Source organism: Saccostrea cucullata, unplaced genomic scaffold (assembly GCF_032062105.1).
Source record: "Saccostrea cucullata isolate Sc308-1 unplaced genomic scaffold, CSIRO_AGI_Scuc_v1 ctg247, whole genome shotgun sequence".
Taxonomy (NCBI): domain Eukaryota; kingdom Metazoa; phylum Mollusca; class Bivalvia; order Ostreida; family Ostreidae; genus Saccostrea; species Saccostrea cuccullata.
Window position 1 is genome coordinate 258,186 of NW_026934500.1, and position 26,815 is coordinate 285,000.

Sequence of the window (26,815 nt, forward strand, 5' to 3'; positions counted from 1 at the left end):
AAAAGTTTTGGTCAAGGTTAAAGTAAAAATTCCAAAATAAATGTTAACCATCAAGGCCAAAGGCTTGAAATTACTGCTGTCCAAAGGAAGGCTGTGTTACAATAAAATCACCTATAAAATATGAAAGCCTTAGCATCAAATATTCAAAAGTTATCGACGCGGTTGAGTTCTTCAAGGTAAGGATGTGTGGATCAAAATTGTTGGTACCAGGGTAAAGGTCTTGTTACATTCTTTTTTTCAAAAAAAACTCCAAGGTCAAGGCCATAGGGTCAAATTTGTGCAAAAATTACTTCTGCCAAAATTGTTAATACCTGCATGGGGGATTGCCTTGTCAAAAGAATTAAACATGTAAAATATTAATGCCATAACACTTATTTTTCAAAGATTCTGGCCAGTATTAAAATTTTCTAAAAGGTATCAAGCTCCTTAAAAGCTCTGAAGTCAAATAAACAATACAAATCAGGAGCAGAGTAAACACGGACCTCTTAAACATCAGAGGTGGGATCAGGTGGATGACTGTATGTACACTAGAATATTAAATAAACTCAGTGGCGGATCCATAGGGGATGCCCCCCCTTTGGATTTGCTAAAAAGAGTCTCAATTTTTTTTTTGTATTTTTACTATAGAAATGTTCAGTGAAGGGCTAATGTAGTAATATATAAAATAATTCGGTTGGGAAAACGAAATGCCCCCAACCCCTCTTTACAAAATAAGATTTTTGGGTTCGGAGATTTATTTAAAAAAAATCCTTTATTATGTTAACGATACTATATCCCTGTATCCTATGAAGATGTTTAACTATAGATGTTAAGGTACGTTATAACCCCCCCCCCCCCATTGAACAATTTCTAGATCCGCGACTGAAACTCATAGAATAACAAAATGTACTCTGAGCAATGAGCTCACTAAATGATACCCCCGCCTCCAATAGTTATAATGGCAAAGTCCATGTTTTGCTCTGGGAGACCCGAAATAAGTAACTCAGCAGATGAAAGGGTCGCAGAAGCAGGGATCCAGACGCGTAAGCGGAGCCGGTAAAACGGATGTTTGCGACCGTTAAATCAGCATTAACGGTCGCAAATACCAAACTAGAAGATTAGTTATTCCCATTCTAATGCAATCCATGTATTTTGTTTGTTGTTTACGTCTTATTTTGTTGAATTTTTTTATATGAAATACGTCACGGAGCATTGTGTTTTTGCATCGCTCTAATTATGACGTCACAATTAAAAAGCTTTCACGCTCGTTAATGCTTGTTTTACTACTTCAAACATCAGTGCATTAGACAATCAAAACATGTTTTACAAAACAATTGCATTAGAATGGCTAATGCACTGATGGGGAAGCTTGTCAAAAGAAATAAACATGTAAAATATGTAATGCCATAACACTTACGCAAGAAAGAATGCCCCAGTATTAAAATTTTCATGTAATAAAACTCAACAAAATAAGACTGTAAACAACAAAAAAATACATGGATTGCATTAGAATGGGTATAATTAGGGAATAACTATCTTTAATTTGGTATAGATTTGGGATCCGTTAAATCAGCATTAACGGTGCAAATACCAAATTAAAAGATTAGTTATTCCCATTCTAATGCAATCCATGCATTTTGTTTTTGTTTACGTCTTATTTTGTTGAATTTTGTTACATGAAATACGTCACGGAGCATTGTGTTTTTGCGTTTTATTATGACGTCACAATGAAAAAGCTTTCACGCTCGTTAATGCTCGTTTAACTAATTTAAACATCAGTGCATTAGCCAATACAAACGTGTTTTACAAAACAATTGCATTAGAAAAATAAGATTTCTAATTTGGTATTTGCGACCGTTAATGCTGATTTAAAAAAAATCCTTTATTATGACACGTAAGCGGAGCCGGTAAAACGGATGTTTGCGACCGTTAAATCAGCATTAACGGTCGCAAATACCAAATTAGAAGATAGTTATTCCCTAAGTATGACGCACTGAGGAAGATCAACGGAACGCAAAATCAACAGAACTGGGAAACAGGGGGCCTGGATGAAGTGGGACTTACCAGAGTGGGAATTAACCTGGGCAGAACTGTGGAGGAAGGACCAGTTTAGAACCTCGTTCTTGGTGAGGTCAGTGTATGACACACTCCCATCTCCTGCAAACTTACAACATCGGGGGCTAAGTGAAGACCCTAGCTGCAAGCTGTGTGGAAAGAGAGGGACACTGGTACATATTCTGTGAGGATGCCAAGTTGCGCTGACCCGGGGAAGATATAGATGGCGACTTGACAAAGTCCTGCGGGAGTTGGCTGATGTGTTGGAGGTGGAAACACTGTAAAAAATAACTAGTTAAAGTCACGAAGAAAACTAGTAGATTCACTGTCCATACAATCACTACCTTAATAGTAGTTTTACCAGATATTGGTATATTTACTAGATAAGATTAGTAAATTTAGAATTGATGAGTAACTTTCACTAGGTATTTAAGTATCTATACGACCCCCGCTCCACAACTCACTATCTTAACCAGTAAACTTAAAGTTTACTAATCACGACCAACGCTTCACGAAACACACAAGTTAAATTCACTAGGTTTTTCTTTCAGTGAAGAAGAAGGAAAGAAACAAAGACAGACAGGGTGAAGCAATGGCTGACACAAGAGCAACAAGACAGACATCAGTGTTGATTAGAGGACATGATTAGGAGCTCAGAGTCGATCTAGACAGGAAATTAGTTGACCCTAACATCGTGGAAACCAACCTAAGACCAGACGCAGTTTTAGTGTCCCAGCAGCCGAAGACGTTGGTCGCAATCGAGCTGACTGTGCCATGGGAAGAAATTTGTGAGGAGGCACATGAGAGGAAGAGGCAGAAGTATTCAGACCTCATGTTAGACTGCAGGGATAAAGGCTTAAGTGTCTGGTTGTTTCTAATAGAGGTCGGCTTTAGAGGTTTCCCAGTACAATCAGTGTGGAAGCTGCTCACAAGATTAAGTATCAGAGCGTGCAAGACAGCAGCAAGGAGACTGGGAGAAGCAGCAGAAAAGTCATTCTGATGGATATGGCACCACCTAGATGATCTGTGCTGGAAGTCGGGATCCATCGAGTAGTGGATTGGCCACCACTGCTGACCCACTCACTGAAGGATGTCATGGTTTAGGGTCGAAACATCCGGCGAAGGTTGGAGACCCCTTGATGATGATCGGAACCGACAGCCGAGCACCAAGAGTGGAAGTTACAGATAGCTACAGGCATGCTTAGAGTGCCATCTTCTGAGAGTAAATACTAGTATGAACAAAATGTAAAATAGGAGGTGCCAAATGGCATTATGGAATAAAGAATATGTGAAAGTATCATTATTCAGTGGTATAGGAGGAGTTGCGGATAAGATATGGGTACCTTTCAATTATAGAAATAATGGCCTTATCCATGTTTTGCTCTGGGAAACCCAAAATATGTGTTCGATCAAAAAGGTAAATAGGAGGTGCACAACTGCACTATGTAACAAAGATTCTGTAAAACTTTCACAGAATCTTTGTTAAATAGTGCAATAGCGCACCTCCTATTTTACTTTTTCATTAAATTTCATTAAAAGAGGAGTTGGGATAAGAGATGGGTACTCCAAAGCGTAACAGACGGACAGACATGCAGACGGACAGATATCCCGATCACTATAAACCCTCCGACTTTTCAAGCAGGGGGTATAATTATTATTATTATACTTCTGTTAAAATGTTTCCTATATAAAGTTCAGAAGGTAAAATAGCTATCTTTGATAGTCTACACATAGCAAAGCTATACCCTGGGGTATAGTTTTTGCTATCCACCCTCGGAAAATTTTCATGCAATTTTTGCCACCAATTTTGATTTCCAGCGATAAATCTATTGACTGATGATGTCATAATGACCTCAGTAGCATTGTGACATCATCATGATGTCAGATTATTCTTGTAGTATTATCTTACTCAAAAATGATTAAAACCTCAAAAATTGTAATTATACATCAGTATAATAAAACACACAAACGTCATATAGCAAAAACATTTTTTTTTTAAATCTAATGTTATGTCGATTTTAAGTTATGGCGGTGAATACAAAACACGTAACAAAATAAATATAAAATATAAAATGGATTTAATACATTTCAAACGGTCAGTTTAAATCCAATTATTTATAACTGAATTCACTTAATTCACAAATAGACTTCTCTTTGTAGACACAGTTGTAATCCGCCAGTTTGGAATGGTATGCTACCATTAGTAGACCACAGTTAGATGTTGTGTAACCGTTTGGTTCATTGGCAGACCAGAGTGATGACGTCATATTGAATGGTTCTTGAGTAGAAGCGTACATCCACATGTCTTCCTCAATCAAGTCAGTGATTCCAATCCAGAAATTTCCACCTAATGTTATTGATATTTTTTGTCAATCATGTTAAGTGTTAGAATTCATTTTCAAAAGTCATAAGCTGGTAATCACGAAACAATGATTACAACAGTGCCTAATCTTAAAATAGAAATTTTCATACATGTTAGTGCCTTTCAGTAATTTTAAAACAATTTTAGTTGCCAATGAATATACGACTAATTAAATTACTCATGTACTCACTGGAATTAAAACTGTTCATTTCTGTAAGACACTAGTATGTATCATTGATGTATCATGAAAATAAATATAATTTACCATTATCAAAGTCGCTCATAATCTGGAAGCGCAAAAAATATTGATTGAATCTCAATCTAATACAAACTCTTTTCCCAATAAAATTGTTAAAAATACATTTTTCTGGTCTTTTTTTTTTGGCAGGATGGGGTGAGGTTGGAGACCGGGAATAGTAAACAATAGAAGATAAAATTTATTCCCATTCACATTAAATCGCATTTCATATTCAATTTTTTTAAAAATTTTATTAAAGTTTCTGCCTGAGGTTATATTCTATCAAGTTGTATAACTTCAGATTTTATGATTTAAAAAAAAAATATTAAATTAAATGTAAGAAAAATTCCCCATACCGACTTTTTGAGCATGGCTTGTCAGAAAATGGCCTTCTTCTCCTGTTCGAGGCTCAGCTAGTTTGGCGCTCATAGCATGACAGTACGCCTGAAAATGACGAAATCCTTAACTATACTAAACATGACAGTACACATGTTTAATGACGAAATCTCAAACTATAAAAATCATGACGATTCGCCTGATAATTTCAAAATCCTAAATTATACAAAACATGGCAGTTCGCCTGAAAATGACGAAATCCCAAACTATACAAAACAACAGTATGCCTAAAAATGACAAAATCCCAAACTATACAAAACATGACAATTCGCCTGATAATTTCAAAATCCTAAATTATACAATAAACAAGAAAACATTGATGTAACCATCAATTGTCGCCCGGGAAATATATAAAGTAAACAATGAAAATGAGTCTTGATCACCAAACCGCTTCGATATGTGTAAAAAGGCATGCGTCTAACTGATGGAGACGATAGTCGCAAATATTTTAAAAAACTTGCAGTCAGAAAAAAATCAATCAAAAACGATACCATTTTAAACTTGATCAATTCCTCAAGTAAATGTTGGCTGCATAAAAAATAAATTGAAGTTAGACACAAGCATCATTTATATTTAAAAATGTATTAATTTTCAATTTTAGAATATAAAACACGAACTGTGCAGAGTACGTTTTTATCCGAGAAGTAAAATTCGATGTTCTAAAAAAAAGGGACCTGTCGTTGTTTCGATAGTAAATGATAAGTAACAATATACATTAAATATAAAAAACATATATATTTTTACAGATTCACTTTATGGAAGTTTGCCTTGTAATGACGAAATCCAAAACTTAAAAAAAAAATTAACAAATTCATTTATTTACAATCATACTTAATCTTTTGAAGAAAATGACTGGAAGAAGAGTAGGGAATGTAGAAACGTATCTATCGTTCTTATCTTACCCAACTTCAAATTAGTATCAAAGTATTCTGGACTGGCAAGTACATGTCAAAATGCACGGGATATCCTTTAATTAAATATTAGAAGAATAGCGCCTTTTCTTTTGTAAAAATGCGTCGTTTTATTTTTTCACGTTTTAAATACTTACTGACGCTACCCCCCATTCTTTTGGCATGCTGTTGAAAAAATAACATTTATTTCCATATCCCATCCATCCCGGCAAACAACCTAAATAATGAAATGAAGTGTTACTATGAGAGATTTACTTTATAGAAAAGAATTAGTAGTGTTAGGAAGTACACTACAAGTAGTTTATGGTTTTAAAAATCTCCACAACTCACATTCAGCGCCCTCGATTAGTACCACACTGATCAACAAAATCAGGTTAAATTTCATGTCTGGTTTTCAGAACAAGAAGGAATATTTTCTTGATAAGTGTCGTTATCTAAGTACTAGTATATAGTCATGTATAACATTTACGTATCAACACTTCTGATCCACTTTTGGAAAATTTCACCAAATTTTAACCATGGCCATAGCTTTTGTACAATTGGTGCAAAAGCTTTCATACTCCAAATGTGTGTTGTTTTCTTTTTCTTTTTCTTTTTTTTGGTGAAATACCTTTCCTTGTGTACGGACCTCTTTGACATTGGACTTGACCCATTTTAAAAATCTTTAAACTTAGCCATAACTTACATTACTTCTTATTTCACTGGCACATTTCTTATTACAAGATTTCTTTTGAGAAGTTGGTGTTAGAGCCTTCATAATTTCCTAAATGTTAATTCTATAGAAGATTACGCCAGACGACGGACCACACCTTCGTGCTCGGTCGATATGTTTTTCTGTGAAGTCGATATATCTGATCGATCTCATCAAAGGTATACTTTTTAAGGGGAACTGGTATTTAATTTTGCAAGTAGTAATCCAACTTATACCCATACCCCTTCCTACGGGGGAAGATTCATAGCGTGTTCCATTAAATGTCATACCAAGCATCTTTCTTTACTCCTCACTTAAAAAAAATATTTAACAGCAATGGAGGGGAAACTATATTTTAAAACAATATGATAATATATTCAAAAAGTGGTGTAATTCAGAATAAAAACTTAATGATCTTTAAGAAAATTTGAAATAAAAAAAATTTAATCAAAATGAATAACATCTCAGCGCATGAGTTTTCAACACTTTATCAACCATTCCCTACGATATTTTACAGTACAGGCTTTTTGACATCATATGGAGATGCTTTTTCAATAAAGATGGAACTCGTAAATTTAGTTACATGTACCTTGTCACTGGGTATTTGCAAAATTATTTTGTTAAAAGCATTTCAACTGTACAGATGAGTACTCTGATATGCTTGAGTTTCCGATTTATAAGGTATATGCAGTTTTTGGAGATCTTGCTTTCCAACCTGTCTGAATTTTCGTAGTTACTAATTGCGCTCCATTATAAACAGTGCTATTTTTGTATTCATATGAAGCAGAATTAATTCAAATACTTATATACATGAGAAGATGAAAATACTTGCTTAGGCCTTATCTAAATTTAGATATTTGATGACGTACTAATATACATTTAACAAAATTGTCGACTCGATATATCCCACATGTCCCAGTGAACTTGAAATAAAAGATAAAATATTTCATGAAAAAGAATTGAATGATAGTCTAACAACACAACTTTATATTAAGGTGATGATTTCAAATTTTCTATCGTCGACTTCTCTTATTTATGTAACAATATACCCTAATCACCTGCATAAAAGAGAATGCTCTAGGTAAGAACAATACTTACGAAACGGGGCAAGCTATTGACAAACAATTTGATGAAACTTGGATGTTAATGAACAGTCTCCTTTAAAGTCATCATTTGGCAAGTTTTGTGGTCGATACAGTGTTTTTCATACTTATTGTTAGGCCATTATATACAAAAAGAATTGTCGACGGATTGTTTTAGTTTGCCCGATCACGACAAAGAGCACACGGCTGGTGTGACCGGTCGTCTGGGGATGCTTACTCCTCTACGGCACCTGATCCCATTTCTGTTCTTTTCTGATCTTTTGGATGCCCTATTGGCTTGCTCCTGATTTGAAGTGTTACTATGAACTTTTGAGCCTGAATAATTTTCGTTATGTTTATATTTCATGTGCATTTCTCGTGAAAAGAAACACCCTTGGAAACCAACAACTTTAAACCCATGAAATTAACCTGGGAATTGTTCTACTTTTGAAAAGCTTTAACCTAGTCATAACTTTTGAATGGTTGGTTTTAATGCTTTCATCTCACATGTGTATTATTTTTCTTGTGACAAGGTCTAACCTTAGGTACCAACAGTTTTCATTTTCTTCCCTTGATCTTTGAGTTTGACCTACTTTTGATAAACTTCAATCTTGGACATAAAATTTCTAATGGTTGGTGTTAGGCTTTTCATATTTCATGTGTGTATTTCTTGTGATAAGATCTTTGCTTGGGCAGTATTAATTTCGATCATTTGCCATTGACTTAATGTTTGACCATCATTGTCCATGGCTTTTGAACAATTGATACCAATTGATTAACTTTTATTTGAGAAACATTTAGTCTTGCAATGAGCTGCCATACAACACATTTTATTTTACTTACTTTTAATCACAATAGCATAAAATAAAAAAAAAAAAGCACATGGATCATTTGATCATCAATATATTTTTTCCAGGTAACACATCTTCAATTTGCTTCTTGAGTGTTTTTTTTTCAACCAACAATTATTTCAGGGTTGAATCTAAGGAAGAAAATGATGAATCACTATTAATATAAAATAGATTTTTCAAAAAGGGTATGTTGTTTACCAATTTATGCCTCTTTTTTAAAAAATCTAATTAAATTGAACTAGTTGTTTAGTTTTATCAGTGATCTTACAGACTTACTCATTATTCTGTTCACAAATAAAATACAGTGCTCCACCGCATGCGTAATCAGACATTTTGTCATGGCTACCTGCCCACAACATTGCGCAGTTTTCAGCAGCGTGACCATTCGGTTCGTGTGCACCCCATATCGAGGACACGCCTATCGGAGCCTGATTGGATGCATATATCCACGTGGTTTCTTCCACCATGTCAGTTATTCCCAACCAAAAACTTTTCCCCGCTACAATTGGGAAAAGAAACGTTTTACTTGGTTATAATTTAAAGGTTTCCACATACCTAAAATGAAGAGATATTAGCATCATCTGAGCACTATACCAAGCAGGGACAAATTTCACAATCCCTTTAAAGGGTTACTTGCTTAGTTAAAGCATTCATTTTTTTCTTCCTGTATAATTAGCAATAAATGAATTAATAAAGTTAGTAATGATTCTGTAATTTATGCCCAACTTAGCTTAACTTTTGGGACTTTGGAGTACTGGAAGCAGAGGTCAAGAATTTCCTACTAAAGTGTAAGTGTTGTCTTGTTTATTTTGATCATACATTCAGGTGGTCTGATACATATATATGTCCAGCAAAAAAATATTTTAAGAAAAATAAATGACATATATGAAGATAACGAATAGTATTCAAGTTCAAAGTCCATAATACAGTATAAAATAGCAGAGCAAACACGGACCTCCAAAAATCAGAGGTGGGATCAGGTGCCATGGAGGAGTTAGTATCCTCTGTCGACCGGTCGCTTCCGTCGTGTGCTCCTTTCCATGATCGGGAAATAACGGTAAAATCCGTCGTCAATTCAGTGTGTAAATAATGACCTAACAGTTAGTATGAAAAACGTCAGTCAGCATTTGACTCATTATGATAAAATTATTTGCTGACAAGGTCATTGTATTGGCCACAGAAATTACGAAATGATGACTTTGGACGAGGCTGATGGTATTCTTGTTTCATCAACTTGTTTGTCAATAATTAATCTCGTTTTAGAAATTGTACACACGTAGAGCATGCTCCTTCTCTATGTCGAATCAACTGAGATATATAAACCCCGTGTGCAGGCGATGAAGTTATATTGCTTCATAAGCAAGGGAAGTTGAAGATTGTAGATTACCATTAACGTCTTTTTCAAGTCAAATATCCAAATATGAAACCGATGTGTCAGACTCTATGGTATCTTTACAATGTGACACCATTGCCCAATAATTAACCAGACATCTTTCTTTGCTTAACCATAACTTACGAGAAATACAATAGAATTCATAAATTGTGACTCTAAAAAATATGACATACGGTATTTTTGAGCATGACTGGATAGAAAATGGGCTTCCACTTCCGTTTGTGGCTCTGCCAGTTTTGAATTAAATGCCTCACAGTAACTCTGAAGAAAGAAAATCAATCCAGTTAATTGACAAGGAAAGAAATTTTTTTTTCTCTAACATTGAACAATATTTATACATGTAATGAATACTTTTACGCATAGTTAAGAATGTGTTGCTTTCTTGCATGCATAACTTTAAAAAAGGATAAAATCTCGTGTTATCTGATCTTACAGACGCCACGCCCCAGTCTCTGGCTAAGGTACTGAAATGATAACACTTGCTTTGAAATTGTATCCATCCCGTTTTGCACCCAGCTGTATGAAAAAATAATTTTTAAATGAAAGAAACTCACAATTCTCTATACTTTTTCATTTACATAAAACATTTTCATAATATTCTATGCTTTGACATCTATATTCATTTTTTCCTTTTTAAATAATAGCAGTAGGTCTTGAACGTGTATTCTGCTTAAAATACAGATAAACTCTGTGAAGAAGGATTCTTAAACCATTGCTTTAATCAGTAAAACATATCAAATTAAATATGAAATTCATTTAAAATTGTAATAGAAGTGTTCAGATATATTAAATTCCTTTACATGGCAAACAAATTTTAAATGAAAAAAATATGTTGCATCAAGACATTTGAAATTAACGAACTAAAAACGTAAATACCAAAAACACAATGTCCACACGAAATAACGATTAACAGTACAAAATAAAGATCCATGTCAGTATTATAGAGACCAGGCTATATGTCTTATCTCTAAGACAATTGCGACGGACCCAAATGTTGTAATCCGGTATGATATGGACAGAAATAAATATTGGTATCAAAACGGTTAATTCTGTGTGTCAAATACTAAGGATCTAAATCTGAAATTTGGCTTCAATACATTATTACAATATTTATATTACACCATTTTGAAATTATATGTAAGTTATGTAATAACATACTATTAAAGAAACCATCAGCAAAATTATTATTAAAAAAAACTTTACAAAATATACTTTTTGCCTTTCTTTAAATCTAAAAATACTAGCAAATCAAATAAACTAGGGATGTCAACGAATAGTCGACTATTCGACTGTCAGTCGAATGGACCGACGATCGAATAATGAAACAACATTCGAATATCTAATAAATGCAAAAAGGAGGTGTAAAAGAATTCTCAACTCAAAATTGTATAGCGTCATTCCTCAAACCATTATAGAAACCGTTCTCTGTCGAACAAGAGCTTAAACACAGTCACAGTATATAAATGAGTTTCCACATTGTAAACATAGAAAGTGCAGTAATTACATACCGCGATAATTATTTCTCAATTACTGACCTTTAGTGTTATTGTAGTAAATTATGCAGCCCCTTACTGGACTTTGAAAATTATTAATTGGTCTTGTACCAATTATAAATTTGTTCATTACCTCTAAGAATGTTAGGAAACACAGCATAGCCGTAAAGTTTTGAAACTTCGATATTTATTAAAACAATAGTCTCCTCCCCTTTTCCAATTTATTTTGATCAGCTTTATAATAAAAACACTCTGCTGACAATTCTCTAAGCGTACTAGAACGCAAGAATGTACAGACCGATTTATGAATGTGATTGACGAAAATTCATACATTTTGGAGAATCAGTTGCTGGTGTAAATCTATTTCATTTCTACATCTTATTCCAACTTAAGGCTCATCTGAATATCGGTGTGTAACACATAGTATAGGCATTTAATGTTACTTTTTACGTAAATTTACGAAAAGGGTTTTTGATTTGTAAAAACGCTTACGATGAGTTTTTTTTTCTCAAAAAATGCTCCGAATAGTCGACTATCTTTCGAATAATGCAATCGAATGTTCGACTAAAGAAAATAAATATTTTGACATCCCTAAAATAAACCGATCCCGCCTCCATTAACAACGAAGAAATATTTTGTATACTTATCAACCGCTTTCTTCTTCCAATTCTACCTGTACTCTTGCTGTCCTTATTTCTTTGCACTTTTTCTGTTTTGTACATTTGTTTGTTGTACATCAAGCGTATGATTTTGAATATGTCATTTTGTTTGTGTTGGAGAGGACAATTAAGTGCGTAAAACTTGTGTCGAGTAGTGTCCAACCCTATTCGTTATGTTTCAATAAAATATGCTGAAATCAGGGAGAACAAGTTGATCTTGTTTATCAAACCTTGAACTGAAATTCTATCTAGTTCTGAAATAAAGCATACATCACATTCAATAAATATAATAATCTCATTTAAATCCAACACAAGACAAAGTATAAAATGTTTATAAAAAGAAACACTTGGGAATCATTACAGCTGCTCATTTATTAGTTGATTCGTTATCAAACTTGCTTCAATTCTTTCGCCCACCATTTGTTTCCGAAAACATGACCAGAAAGAACATGATTTCTTTCACATTATTCTTCCTATTGAGTATTCTACAGATGTCCTTAGGTGACACGTGTGAAGAAAGACTGAGTAAACTGGAGACAGTTATAGAGAAGCTCGAACCGAAAGGCAAAGCTCAGTTTGCTGGAAACGAGATAGAATATGGAGTGTTTAGTGAATCAAGTCTTAGGAGCAAAGAGCAACGATTGGAGTACAAAGGACTGAAAATGGAGAAAAGAATGCAAAACATGGAAATGTTTCTAGAGAGGAGAATCAAAACCCTTGAAGAGAAGATGGAATCAATTTTTAAGAAAATGCAGGAGAATTTTCAAGAAAAGTTAAAGGACATGGAAGAGAAAGTGAAAGATTTTAATGATCAGAAAGTCAAGATAAAAGTTATGGAAGCTAGGATAGCCGAATTAGAGATGAAAAATACCGGTAATTCTTTTGAAGAGAACCTAAAGAGGGGATATGAATCGGATAAAAAGGGCATGGGCACCATTTTAAAAGCAAAAGTGAGTGCAAAAGAGATGAAAATTATAAAAACAAAACAAATAGTCCAACCAAATTTATTGCAAAATTCATATTCAAAGGTCTTCGGAAATACAGGAAATGAAACTTCGCTTGTTCATCAAAGGGAAGTTAAACAAAAATCACTGACATCACCGACATCAGCACAAAAACGTCTACTGACGGGTAAGAGAATGCTTATAACCTATAATAATCACTTGTCTCTAACACCTCAAGATATTACTAGTATTATATACTTTAATATATAAAACATATCTCGGCATGTCAAGAAGCATATTTCATTAATCAATTACAATTACTCAGAAGTGTTTTAAAATAATGTTAATTCAATCAAACTAAAAAATACATGTATATAAATGGAACCAAATATAATTATAAATCAAAACTGACTTCTTGATATATGTCTTTCAGGAATTCAGACAACAAGTTCTCCTTTTCTGGACGTGGTGGCTTTTTCGTCCTATATTTCTACGTATGAAACCCACCTTACAGAAGACCACACGATAAAGTTCGATAAAATCGTTACCAACATTGGCAACCATTACAACCCGCACTCTGGACTGTTCACAGCTCCACAGCACGGTGTATATGTGTTTACATGGACCCTCTACTGTGCTAGAGATGGCTTTATCTATTCTCAGCTGGTAGTCAATTCCAATGTTGTAGGGGCGATGTTCACAACAGCCCAGGGAGCTGGAAATATTCGAGCCTCAACTTGGATTGTAGTGGTGGAAATAAATAAAGATGATGTGGTGTACATCCGTACACTTCCAAATGGACAGAGTCATTCGGGGAGTCTATACAGTTATATTAATTATAGATCGTCTTTCAACGGTTGGAAGCTTAATTAACGAAATGATAAAACATTATATTGCTGATAATTTAGAGTCTGCTGTACAATATTTATGGAAATAAAGTTTGCTAATTTTCAACAGAAAACTTTGTTGAAAAAATGAGCATAATCTCAATTTTAAAATTTTCATTTTGAAAAACAAAAGAATGTTCTAAAGAGAGCATTGTCGTGTATTCATTGTATGGATTTCTAATTCAATAATTAGTAAACGACATTCGTCGTGATGAAAAATTACAAGATTTTAAATACTAAGTATTCGTGTTCATTATAATTACTGTTTTGTTATTTAGTTACTCTATGTGATACTTTTTCTGAAAGCTTTCTGATCCTTTATTTGTTTATTAAAATATCTTATATACCACGAGAACCATTTTAAATTAATCGAATTATCAACTGGCGTTTAACAGAGTTAATCCAATGAAGTAATTTTCACATCTTGTCGTGTACTCATTATATGAATTTCTAATTCAACAATTAGTTAACGATAGTTTTACCGAAATTTTTAAATATAAGGACTTTGCGTAAAACGTGTGATAAGGTTCAATCTTATTGACAAAAATGCAGTTTCGATGTTTTGCTATGGGAAACCGAAATATGCGTCGACCAAAAAGTAAAATAGAAGGTGCACAATGTCAGTATGTAACAAAGATTCTGTGAAAGTCTCATTAAAATACATTCAGTGGTATAAGAGGAGTTGCGAATAAGGGATGGGTAACCCAAAGTGTAACTGACGGACGTACAGCTAGACGGACGGAACGACAGACATCTCGATCACTATTCACCCATTCTCAATATAAGGGCACAAATGCCTCTCTGATTTTTTAAAAAATGAAGTTCAAGATAACAATTTTTCTATCAATTACCTTTGAAAGAAAGTATCTGAAGATTTTGTTTCCAGATTTTTTTCATCAAATTATAATACATGAAATAATGACAAGACGATAAAGTAGAGGGTGATTTTATTCAGAAATGTAGCTTGAAATGTACGTTACTCTTTCTTCAATGTCCAAAAAAATATGTCAAAAAAAATGTAGTCATTAAAATCACAATTGGAATATCTCATCTTAACACCAGCACTTCCTACCAACTCTGTCACCAACATATTTTCTCGGCAAACGAACGTGCGTTTGATTTTTCCTTTCAAAAAACAAAGGTTACTTTTTGATCCAGATGTGTAAAAACATTATTTAAATATATGCTCTCAATTCTTCTCTCTGTTTTTATTAAGAGCGATCAGTTTGGAATCTTGTCATTTTTAATAGATACTGGAACCTAACATGTACATGTAGTAAAATTCTATTTTGTAGTTATTGTCTTTTTTAACATATATCCATGCCGATTTAGAAAACTATGTAAATGTAACGTACATTTCAAGATATATTTCTGTTTGATAAAAAGCTTAAAATTCATCTAAAATTCATCTAAAAATTCATCGTTTTGTTTCAGTTTATTCCAAAAAAGATTCTCTATGTAATCACATTGTGTTATATGTCACAATCACCACTATAAAGACACGATTGCCTCAGAATATGAGTAGGTAACGTACATTTCAAGCTTGTAATAATATGAAAATTAGTAATAAGAAAATATTGAAAAAAAAGCAATTATTGACATAAAAATCATATCAATGAAGCGTTTTAAGGCAGTAATATAAGAAATCATAATGTAACAAACGAGGTTATTTCATCAACTACATGAATGTCACGTCACTTCGGTAACGTTCATTTCACATATTATTGGGGAGTCCCGTACACCTCAGTTCATAACCATTCTTTTGTGCTGTTTCGCTGAAATTGACACCGGTCGTAGCCTAGTTACTTCTAACTGTGTACAAGGTTACAGACAAAAAAATATAAGAGTCAGATGTATTTTGCTATGATCTATTGAAACTTAACATAAATCTATTCCGAATATATCCATCGACAGTCTTGTTAACAATTTCATTTAGTATGTTGCAACATCGTTTTTCAAAACACAAACATACGTGCTTTTCAGCAGATCTGGAAAAAGATAACCCAAAATGCAATGATTCAAACAAAACTGATATATTAACTCTGGTCATCTTAATGACTAATTTAGAAAAATTAGTGTGCCTTTCAGTATTTGAAATGTACGTGACCGTCTTGTGTTCTAGGTTTATTTGTTTTGTTTCTTTTTCTTTTCTTTTTTGTTTTGTTTTGTTTTGTTTTACCAATTATAAGCCTATGCATACCTTGTTTTAAATTATCAACAACAATTCAATTAATATTAACGAAAACGCACATGAAAAGTAAACAAACTGCAAAAAGGTTGCCAAAGATGAATTTAAGACACTTAGAAATAAATTTTCTAGCATGTGGTAACAGTTTAAAACATTTACGAGGATTGGGGTGCATTTAGATGTGGCCAGTTGTCAAATGGATTGTAACGATAATTTTGTTTCGCTCGTGTAAACGCAATTCATTGACTAAATTAAAAAAAATTTCAGTTAGAAATACATAAAATGTACGTTACCATACGTAACGTACATTTCAAATATAAAAATCAATTCTCTTCCACAAGCATACGTTAGACGCGCAATATATTGATACTATTTGAACCTGCATATCATAAGAAATGCATCATACAGGTTTCGTATTCAGAAATATATACCAGGTATCAAAATTATATTACATAATAATTGACCTTAATATATTTTTTTCCTCAGCAGAGACGTTTCTTTTTATTAATTTTGGGATTTAGCCGACCTCCAACCTTTGAAACTTTCCTTTGTGTACACATTCGAGTGTGTGAAAGTATTAGAATACATGAAAATTCGTGCGAGATTCACTTAATTCGAATTTCATGGTAACGTACATTTCAGTCACGTACATTTCAAATGATCACTTTTCATGTAAAAAATAATTTTTAATTGTGTTAAGCAAAACGTCTTTGCCAGTTTACAGGATACAAGGGGTTGCTTATTCAGAGTCGTCTCATATTTTCTACTTAATATGTATTCTTAATGGAAGAATATAGGTAACGTACATTTCTTTCTTATCTCTACGATTGAAAATGTCTTTCATTCCGTAAACATATTTATAAAAGTTGCTCAAGTTGTTCAATTTCATGTTACATTATCTAAGTAGGAGTAATTAATCCTTTGAAATTTCAAATTTAGCCCATCAATAAATAAAGGAGAACAAAACTATCAGGTGTATAATCTTTGTGTTTGTTTGTAATGTGGTTGAAATAGAATTAAGCGACAGGGACATTGCACAATAAAAATTATTTATTATCACAAAGAAAATGTATTTATTGTTATGAAAAGAAATATATATGATACAAGGTTTAACTTATCAGAAAATTTTTACTTGAGAATCAAAACTATATATTACACAGAGGGGATTCAGAATAATATTTGCCTCGGCGACAGTAACGTACATTTCAAATAGGCTACTATATTTGAATTTGGAACTCCTTAAATACCCTTTCAGATCGATAATTATATGAATTCTTATTCATTGTTATATGACTATATACAATGTTGATTTAAAAATTACATCAGTGGTATTTCTTTTAAATGAAAATGAGGCGACATCATTTGAGCCCTTATATTGAGAATGGGTGATTATACGCTCCCACTTTTCAGGCGGGGGAATAACAAACAATTTAATATTATATATAAGAATAGAAAGGAAAAAATCTTTCAATGTCTTCTTCTTATTTGATTGTAGCAAGCTAAGCAAGTTGGACTTCAGCAACTCCAATGAGAGTTTCAACAACACACTAAGATCAAAGATTCTGAAAGATAAACATTATAGCGATAGTGGAAGTTTGGCACACAGAGTTTCTGCTGCTGTTCGCCAGAAAAATGAGGGATACAGGTAAGTAGCAAAGGTAGTAAACATTCCTCATATTTTTATACCCCCCGCTTGAAAAGCGGGAGGGTATGTCCGTCCGTCCGTCTCTCTGTCTGTTACACTTTGGGGTACACATCTCTTATCTGCAACTCCTCTCATACCACTGAATGAAATTTGATGAAACTTTCACAGAATCTTTATTACATATTGCCATTGTGCACCTTTTATTTTCCTTTTTAATCTGACACATATTCTGGGTTTCCCATAACAAAACATGGACACTCCCATTATATTCATATGGGAGGCGGGGGGAATCATTAAGTGAGCTCATTGCTCACAGTACCTCTAGTTTTTTTGGTATTTGATATTTATAAGCTATTTTTTTCCACGAGGAGCTTTAACATAGTCCTGGAACATCAGCAACAGCGGTTGCCTCAATCAGAGATCAAGATGTAGAAAGAAAAAGGGAAGTTTCCCAGGTGAAATATGAATAAACATTCAGTAAATAAAGATGTTCATGTACTGTACAATGTTTGTGATCAGAATTATTTGATACAATTCATTTGTCATCAGGGTTTATTTTTTTGTGCTCTCTTATTACAGTATCTCTAGTTTCTGTATGATTTCGGAATAGAAATATTGGATTTAAGCGCTTACTGCTCAAACAATGTAGTCTAATACATAAATTGTTATACTTTTATTTTAAGGTAATTTGAAGGTTCATTTTCTATGTAATTGTATATCTGCTTTAATTTACCTAAATCTTTTTCCAAATATTTCTTGTTTTGAAAGTTACAAGCAGGACTATGTTGCTCAGAGATTATTGAGTGAGTCTTTTAAGCTCACAATGCCTTTGATGATTCTTGAATGCTTAATTCAATTCCTTGTCAAAAAGAGTGAACAGTTCTTTCATTTACCTTTTAATTTCCTTTATTGTATGGTTCAAGTATCTTTTCATGGTATTCAGCCACCAGTACTATCATTAGAGTATTTACAGTCAGAAAATTTCATTTCAAAAGCAAAAGCTGAAAAAAAATTGATTTTCATCACTAATATACAGCAATTTTGAATTTGCTTTTCAGAGATAAGGAGATAATGGTGTATTTTTCTCAATTGGTGAAGAGACAAATGATGGAAAGGATAGAATAAGCAACAATTCTAAAGTTTCAAAAAAGGTTCCTGATTTTTTCTTTTCATGTTAGCTATGTTATCCTGATTTCATAACTGCAGTGAACTTTTTGTACTCACTAAAAATCATACAGACGTGACATATTTTGTAAATTCCTTTCAGGTCATTGTTGTCCAGTTTATTTTTCCAAATGACAAATGATGGAAAGGCTAGAATAAGCAACAGTTATAAAGTTTCAAAGATGGTTGCTTGGTTTTTTTCTGGTAAGTAATATTCACATGTATTGATTGATTACCCTGTAGAATTCTATAATTGCGGTAGGTGTGAACTTTTTGTACTCAAAAAATCACAGACGTGATATGTATTGTAAGTTCCTTTCACGTCATTGTACAAATGAATAAGCAGCAAACAATACTAGTACTAAAGTTTCAAAGATAGTTGTTGATTTTTTAGTTATGTTATCCCGGCCTCAGTACCATCACCTGAGAAAAGACTCAAGTCAAAGGTTTACTTTTTAATATCTTGGGTTGTACTCAATGAATCAGCTTCAAAATTTGCAAATGTGCAACGCACTTCAATTCATGATGAAAATTTTACTTTATTTTATTAAAATATTTCGTATGTTATATCGATTTGAAATTCACACTTAATTATACCCGCACTTTCTAAAGAAAGTTCGGGTATATTGTTGTTACTCATGTCCGTCCGTCCGTCCGTCCGTCCGTCCGTCCGTCCGTCTGTCACACTTTTCTTCCCTGAACTCCTCCTACATTTTACACAGTAGCTTAATCATCTTTTGGGAGATGGTTGGTGGGGTCATGTAGATGTGCAGTAAGGTTTCAGAATTTTGATTTTGCCCTGGGGGGTTAAATGGGGGTCGAAAAATTATATTTTTTATGCTAAAAGCCCCGTCTTCCCTGAATTCCTCTTACATTTGACTCAGCAGCCTATTCATCTTTTGGGAGATGGTTGGTGGTGTCATGTAGATGTGCAGTAAGGTTTCGGAATTTTGATTTTGCCGGGGGGGGTGTCAAATGGGGGTCGAAAATAATGTTTTTTATGCTAAAAGCCCCGTCTTCCCTGAACTCCTTCTACATTTGACTCAGCAGCCTAATCATCTTTTGGGAGATGGTTGGTGGTGTCATGTAGATGTGCAGTAAGGTTTCGGAATTTTGATTTTGCCCCGGGGGGTTAAATGGGGGTCGAAAAATGATGTTTTTTATGCTAAAAGCCCCGTCTTCCCTGAACTCCTCTTACATTTGACTCAGCAGCCTAATCATCTTTTGGGTGATGGTTGGTCGTATCATGTAGAAGTGCAGTAAGGTTTCGGAATTTTCATTTTGCCCAGGGGGGGGGGGTCAAATGTGGGAAATTTTTTTTTTAATATATATTTGATATGTTTAATCACCTTGCTTTCAAGAACTTCCCTAATATTTTAAACCATGATCATTTGGAAAATGGTAAATTTGTTTTGTGTATGTGTAAAATGGTTTCAAAATTTTAATTTTCATGTAGATTGCAAAAAGGGGCAGGAAAAAATGGCCCCTCCTTAACCCAGGGGGTCATGATTTGTACAAACTTGAATCTACTCCTCTTGAGAATATGTGCATATTAATCATGCTCTTGTTGTTCTTGAAAAGAAGAATTTTGAAGATGTGTTTCCTTTTATTCCTAAATAAAACTTTGATCCCTAATTGTGGCCTGACATTTGTATTAGTGTATAAAGTTTGATGAAAATATCTTGAACAGCATCGTCGCAAACCACGGCAAAAATGTACGCTCATCTTCCATCTGGCCGTGGTTGAACGAGGAGAAAATTTTTCGTAGCTCATTAAGATATTGACCAATGCGAGTAAAGCATAGTCGGATGATGAACTTTATCGCGACCTTTAAATATCCAATCGCAGTATAGGAAATATTTCTTGTATACTGTTGATGCCAGTTGTTGATTTCGATTGCGATGGAAACAAAACTTGCCACTGACTGAATATGACATCACAATAGAGAGGCGTAAATATTCAAGATTACGACACTTTTTGTGATCAAGCAGCCACGGGTAGGAGAGAGCTATATATGCAGACTCCGGACTTTGGCTTGAGACAATGCTTGAACAGTTTCTTTAGAATTGAAACTAAAATCTAAATAAATTGGACATAGATAAAAAATTCTCACCAAATTATGTATAAGTGCATGCTAAACATAAAAATGTCTCAAATTATTTCTTTAAAACTAAGCAAAATACAAATTAAAGTGGAGGGAGGTCAAGGTCACAGGAATGTGCAAGGTGAAGTTTTTGATGCAGTTTAATAGCTCTCACTAATACATATCAGCTTATTATGTTTGATTAAAATATCTTGAATGATTTAATGAAACTGAGGTTAAAACTTTTTTTAAGAAAAGAGAGGTCAAAGGAAAGGTTGGGGTCAAAATGTTGTTGCAGTTGAAAAGCTTACATCAGTGTGAATTTACTATTAGCATATGAAGTTTGATAAAAATATAATTAATGGTTTATTTAAAACTTAGATAAACACATATTTTAAAAAGTGAGGTCAAGGTCAAAAGGAAATTCAAGGTCAAAATAAGTTGATGCATTAATAGCTCTCAGCAGTATGTATTAGCACATGAAGTTTGATAAATATATCTTGAATTGTTTATTCATAACTGATCTAGACATTAATTTTAGAGAAGTGAGGTCAAGGTCACAGGAAATGTCAAGGTAAAAAAAGAGTAAAGCATTGTAAAGCTTACATCAGTATGTATCATCATGTGAAGTTTCATTACACAACTTGAATGGTTTCTTTAAAATAAAGCTAAACACTAATTTTAAGAAAAGTTAAGTGAAGGTCAAAGGAAAGTCAAGGTAAAAAAATATTGCTGCAGTTGGATAGTTTACATCAGTATATGCATCAACATATGAACTTTGATAAAAATATCTAGAAAGATTCTTTGAGCTCGATGGAAAGACAGATGGAAGGGTGGAGGACGGACATGACAAAAACTATACATGTATTCCTAATCATGGCATGGCATAAAAAACTTGAATTTACATTAATATATGAGGATGTTTCCATATCATGATTATACAAGCAAATTCAAAGAACTGTGGTCCTCTGCTTTTTGTGAATATGAAAGTCCCATCTCTTTTCAATCAAAAGTTATATATATATATATAAATATATAATATAATATTTTTGAAAAGTAGGTTAAACTTCTAGGTCAAGGTCACAGAGTCAAAAGTGATGATATATTTAGAAAAGTCTTTTCACATGTAATATACATGTATAATTTAAATGCCCTATCTTTTCTCTTTCAAAATGATTAATTTAAAATGTTATTTTTTGGAAAGTAGGTAAAACTTTAAGGTCAAGGTCTCACCTGGGTTAAAAAATCATAGTACATTTAGAAAGTTTTATGGTATGTACATGTACATGTGAAATATGAAAGCCCTATCTCTTATTATTCAAAAGTTATGACCAAGGTTAAATTTATTGACATACTGTCAAAGATGGACAGACTGACAGACAAATAAGATTTAATGTTCTCCCCCTTTCCCAAAATTGGGCGACAATAATGCCCTTGCTGTTCTTGAGAAGATTTATGATGGAAAAAATCCCCTGCATATTTCTTCACGCAAATCAATATTGTGTTTTTATGTCATTTGTTTGTTTTTTGTTATAATAAACATCCCTCTCAGGAATTTTTCACTCAATTGGAGACAACACCACTTGAAAAATAATGAGGACAAGTCAGATTTGAGGTCATTACATTCATTTTAGAAGTTTTCAACCATTAAGGGGTAAAGAGATATTAACTCGATCCTTCCCCTCACCCCGTCCCAGACCCCTGTTTATTCATGTATGCAAACTACTACTTGTTTTTACATTAAAAAAATGTTAATATATACAACTAGATGCTGTCATGAGACAGTAATACCCGCACTAAGGTGTTTGCCTCTAAATGCACACTCCTTTGAATTGGGCTTTACCAAGGAAAAAGTCAATATAATTCAATAATAGGGCCTCCATGTATTCATCAAATTGAGCATAATATTCTCAAGACGTGACCATGTGACCCATGGGCCTCGATCTTATAGGTACTTCATATTCGTAATTCATTACCAGTCTGAAATTAAACAACAGAATTTAATTAATGATGTAAATTAGGTTTGATAAAGGGGGGATATAAATTTTTGGCCCATAATTGGAACTTTTTAAATTTATTTTCTCATATAGATCAACAACAAATAATATTATTCAAATTAGTGTAAAGCGTTTTTGATGATTTTTTTCAAAATGTACAAACTTTTTTATATTTGATTAGGCAGAAACCCCTTGAAAGCTGCCATATACCCAATCAATTTAGTCAACCCCCAACCCCTCTCCCATCAACACACACACACACAAACACATCCTATTTTCCTGTTTTTGGAAATAGGCCTAGATGGCAAAGTTAAGATAAAACATCTTTTGTAAATAATAATTTTAAATTTGTTCATGTACTATACATGTATCTGAACACCTGCATCACACTGGACTTGCGTCACGTACCCAACTTAAGTACTAGTTTTACCATTATCATTTTTAGATAGCACTGCACGTGCAGTATTAGTGTTGTGTACACATCATTGCATGTATGTCAGTAGGAATTATTTTGTGTTTTAATTGGATTATATTTTAAGTTGACGGGAACTATGGCAGTCGGTAAGTACAAGTTTTGGTATAGATTTGGGTAAAATAGTCTGAAATGCAACTGGTTAGGTTAAAGTTTAAAGGATCAAAGGTCATCCGATGTTGCAATAAGACGATTTTCACATTCTGAAGAGTTATCGCCCGTTATCGACGTTACATTCAGTTACAAGATAGATCTACAGAATTTTTTTTCTGGGAGGGAGGGGGGGTTTCCAGACCAGAATTTCCTGAGAAGCAAATAAAAGGAAAAGTTATGGTGGTGTCTGTTTTCTAGGGTGGAGGGCATCCAAAGTCTTTTTTGTTTGCTTCAGTATATATTATAGTCCTGCAAATTCGGGGGGGGGGGGAATCTCCCAATCTACTCCCTGTCCCTCTAAACAGTAATGACAAATGATCATGTGACTCCTAAATAGTAGGAAACTTTTTCCATTTGACTATACATAATTTTGCTTTTTGTGTTATTATGTTATGTAAATTTAATGGTATAAAGGTTTTGAACCCCCTGGAGGTCATCCCCACTCTCCTAATGATTCTAACTGGAAATGTTCACAATATGACTGCATTAAATTAAATAAAAGTGCATCAATGATAAGATTGCTTGACATTTTATTCATCAACCTATCCTCCTAGAATTAGGAATGAAAATCAATCAAAGAGATGGACCACATTAAAGTATTTGTATATAGGCTATTAACATTTTTTTTTAAATGTAAAAACAAGTAGTAGTTTGCATACATGTCATGAATAAACAGGGGTCTGGGAAGGGGTTAGGGGAAGGATCGAGTTCATGTCTCTTTACGTTTTAATGGTTGAAAACTCCTAAAATGAATGTTGACCTCAAATCTGACTTGTCCTCATTATTTTTCAAGTGGTGGTGTCTCCATTTGAGTGAAAAATTCCTGAGAGGGATGTTTAACAACAAACAAACAATTAAATGACATAAAAACACAATATTGATTTGCGTTAAGAAATATGCAGGGGATTTTTTCCATCATAAATCTTCTTCTCAAGAACAGCAAGGGCATTATTGTCCCCCGTTTTTGGGGAAAGGGAGGGAACATTAAATCTTATTTGTCTGTCAGTCTGTCCATCTTTGACAGTATGTGCATCTGTCACAATAAATTTAACCTTGGTCATAACTTTTGAATAATAAGAGATAGGGCTTTCATATTTCACATGTACATTACCACGAAACTTTCTAAATGTACTATGATTTTTTAACCCAAGTGAGACCTTGACCTTAAAGTTTTACCTACTTTCCAAAAAAATAACATTTTAAATTAATCATTTTGAAAGAGAAAAGATATGGCATTTTAATTATACATGTATATTACAAGTGAGAAGACTTTTCTAAATATATCATGACTTTTGACTCTGTGACCTTAACCTAGAAGTTTAACCTACTTTTCAAAAATATTATATTATATATTTATATATATATATAACTTTTGATTGAAAAGAGATGGGACTTTCATATTTGACATGTACATTTCCTGCAACAAAATATTTCGAGCATGCGATGATTTTCCCCCTTTGACCTAATTTTCATATAGTGACATATGATAGGGGTGCATATTTGACACACAATCTGCCATAAATTATGACATCCCATTCACTTAAACACAGAAAGCAGAGGACCACAATTCTTTGAATTTGCTTGTATAATCTTGATATGGAAACATCCTCATATAATGTAGATTCAAGTTTTTTATACTACGCCATGATTAGGAATACATGTATAGTTTTTGTCATGTCCGTCCTCCACCCTTCCATCTGTCTTTCCATAGGGCTCAAAGAAACTTTCTAGATATTTTTATCAAAGTTCATATATGTTGATGCATATACTGATGTAAACTATCCAACTGCAGCAATATTTTTTGACCTTGACTTTCCTTTGACCTTCACTTAACTTTTCTTAAAATTAGTGTTTAGCTTTATTTTAAAGAAACCATAATGATTCAAGTTGTGTAATGAAACTTCACATGATGATACGTACTGATGTAAGCTTTACAATGCTTCACTCTTTTTTTACCTTGACATTTCCTGTGACCTTGACCTCACTTTTCTAAAATTAATGTCTTAGACTAGATCAGTTTTGAATAAACAATTCAAGATATATTTATCAAACTTCATATATATGCTAATACATACTGACGAGAGCTATTATTGCATTAACTTATTTTGACCATGAATTTTCTTTTGACCTTGACCTCACTTTTTAAAATATGTGTTTATCTAAGTTTTAAATAAACCATTAATTATATTTTTATCAAACTTCATATGCTAATAGTAAATTAACACTGATGTAAGCTTTTCAACTAGAACAACATTTTGACCCCAACCTTTCCTTTGACCCCTCTTTTCTTAAAAAAAAGTGTTAAGCTCAGTTTCATTAAATCATTCAAGATATTTTTATCAAACAAAATTTGCTGATATGTATTAGTGAGAGCTATTCAGCTGCATCAAAAACTTCATCTTGCACATTCCTGTGACCTTGACCTCCCTCCTCTTTAATTTGTATTTTGCTTAGTTTTAAAGAAATAATTTAAGACATTTTTATGTTTAGCATGCACTTATACATAATTTGATGAGACTTTATTATCTATATCCAATTTATTTATATTTTAGTTTCAATTCTGAAAAAACTGTTTAAGATATTTTCATCAAACTTTATACACTAATACAAATTTTCATGTACCATTAGTAATATACATCTGGCAGGACATTCATGTCCTATAGACATATTTCTAGTTTTTCAAATCATCACCTCAACGGCTAGGGTGAGGCCACAATTAGGGATCAAAGTTTTATTTAGGAATAAAAGGAAACACATCTTCAAAATTCTTCTTTTGAAGAACACCAAGAGCATGATTAATATGGAAATATTCTCAAGAGGTGTAGATTCAAGTTTGTACAAATCATGACCCCCAGGGTTAGGGAGGGGCCATATTTTTCCTGCCCCTTTTTGCCATCCACATGAAAATTCAAATTTTGAAACCATTTTACACATACGCAAAACAAACCAATCATTTTCTAAATGATCATGGTTTAAAGCTATTGCAGCATAAGATATAAGGGAAGTTCTTGAAAGCAGGGTGATTAAACATAACAAATATATGTAAAAAAAAAAAAAATTCTACCCCGATTTGATCCCCATCCCTCACCCCACCCACCCCCCTCCCCCGGGCAAAATGAAAATTCCGAAACCATACTGCACATCTACATGACACCACCAACCATCTCTTAAA

At 33.3% G+C, this 26,815-nt stretch overlaps 3 protein-coding genes across 3 annotated transcripts; 1 reads left to right on the forward strand and 2 right to left on the reverse strand.

Moving 5' to 3' along the window:
- Positions 1–4,145: 4,145 nt before the first annotated feature.
- Positions 4,146–6,379, reverse strand: LOC134240876 (C-type lectin domain family 4 member E-like). Its single transcript, XM_062722979.1, has 4 exons — positions 6,272–6,379; positions 6,079–6,158; positions 4,991–5,078; positions 4,146–4,381 (listed from the first exon to the last, which is right to left on the reverse strand). Exons 1-4 carry the CDS (start codon positions 6,324–6,326, stop codon positions 4,146–4,148), a joined length of 459 nt encoding a protein of 152 aa, XP_062578963.1. The 5' UTR covers positions 6,327–6,379.
- Positions 6,380–8,537: 2,158 nt separating this feature from the next.
- On the reverse strand, positions 8,538–10,918 carry LOC134240880 (C-type lectin domain family 17, member A-like). Its single transcript, XM_062722986.1, has 5 exons — positions 10,835–10,918; positions 10,392–10,474; positions 10,132–10,219; positions 8,842–9,064; positions 8,538–8,696 (listed from the first exon to the last, which is right to left on the reverse strand). The coding sequence occupies exons 1-5, from the start codon at positions 10,887–10,889 to the stop codon at positions 8,669–8,671; spliced, it is 477 nt and encodes a 158-aa protein (XP_062578970.1). The 5' UTR covers positions 10,890–10,918; the 3' UTR covers positions 8,538–8,668.
- A 2,101-nt stretch (positions 10,919–13,019) lies between these two features.
- LOC134240881 (complement C1q-like protein 3) lies at positions 13,020–13,968 on the forward strand. Its single transcript, XM_062722987.1, has 2 exons — positions 13,020–13,241; positions 13,488–13,968. Exons 1-2 carry the CDS (start codon positions 13,037–13,039, stop codon positions 13,925–13,927), a joined length of 645 nt encoding a protein of 214 aa, XP_062578971.1. The 5' UTR covers positions 13,020–13,036; the 3' UTR covers positions 13,928–13,968.
- The last annotated feature ends 12,847 nt before the right edge of the window (positions 13,969–26,815 follow it).

Bases quoted from the DNA above. Each gene is read 5' to 3' on its own strand.
- LOC134240876 (XM_062722979.1), bottom strand. From the start codon at position 6,326: ATGAAATTTAACCTGATTTTGTTGATCAGTGTGGTACTAATCGAGGGC. The intron at 6,159-6,271 runs GTGAGTTGTGGA...TTCATTATTTAG, and splicing joins ACTAATCGAGGGCGCTGAAT to GTTGTTTGCCGGGATGGATG. The intron at 4,382-4,990 runs GTATGGGGAATT...CAATAACATTAG, and splicing joins AAGCCATGCTCAAAAAGTCG to GTGGAAATTTCTGGATTGGA.
- LOC134240880 (XM_062722986.1), bottom strand. From the start codon at position 10,889: ATGGATCTTTATTTTGTACTGTTAATCGTTATTTCGTGTGGACATTGT. The intron at 9,065-10,131 runs GTATGTCATATT...TCCCAATTGTAG, and splicing joins CAGTCATGCTCAAAAATACC to CGGGGAAAAGTTTTTGGTTG. The intron at 8,697-8,841 runs GTAAGTCTGTAA...TTTCTTCCTTAG, and splicing joins ATTTGTGAACAGAATAATGA to ATTCAACCCTGAAATAATTG.
- LOC134240881 (XM_062722987.1), top strand. From the start codon at position 13,037: ATGGGCACCATTTTAAAAGCAAAAGTGAGTGCAAAAGAGATGAAAATT. The intron at 13,242-13,487 runs GTAAGAGAATGC...TATGTCTTTCAG, and splicing joins ACAAAAACGTCTACTGACGG to GAATTCAGACAACAAGTTCT.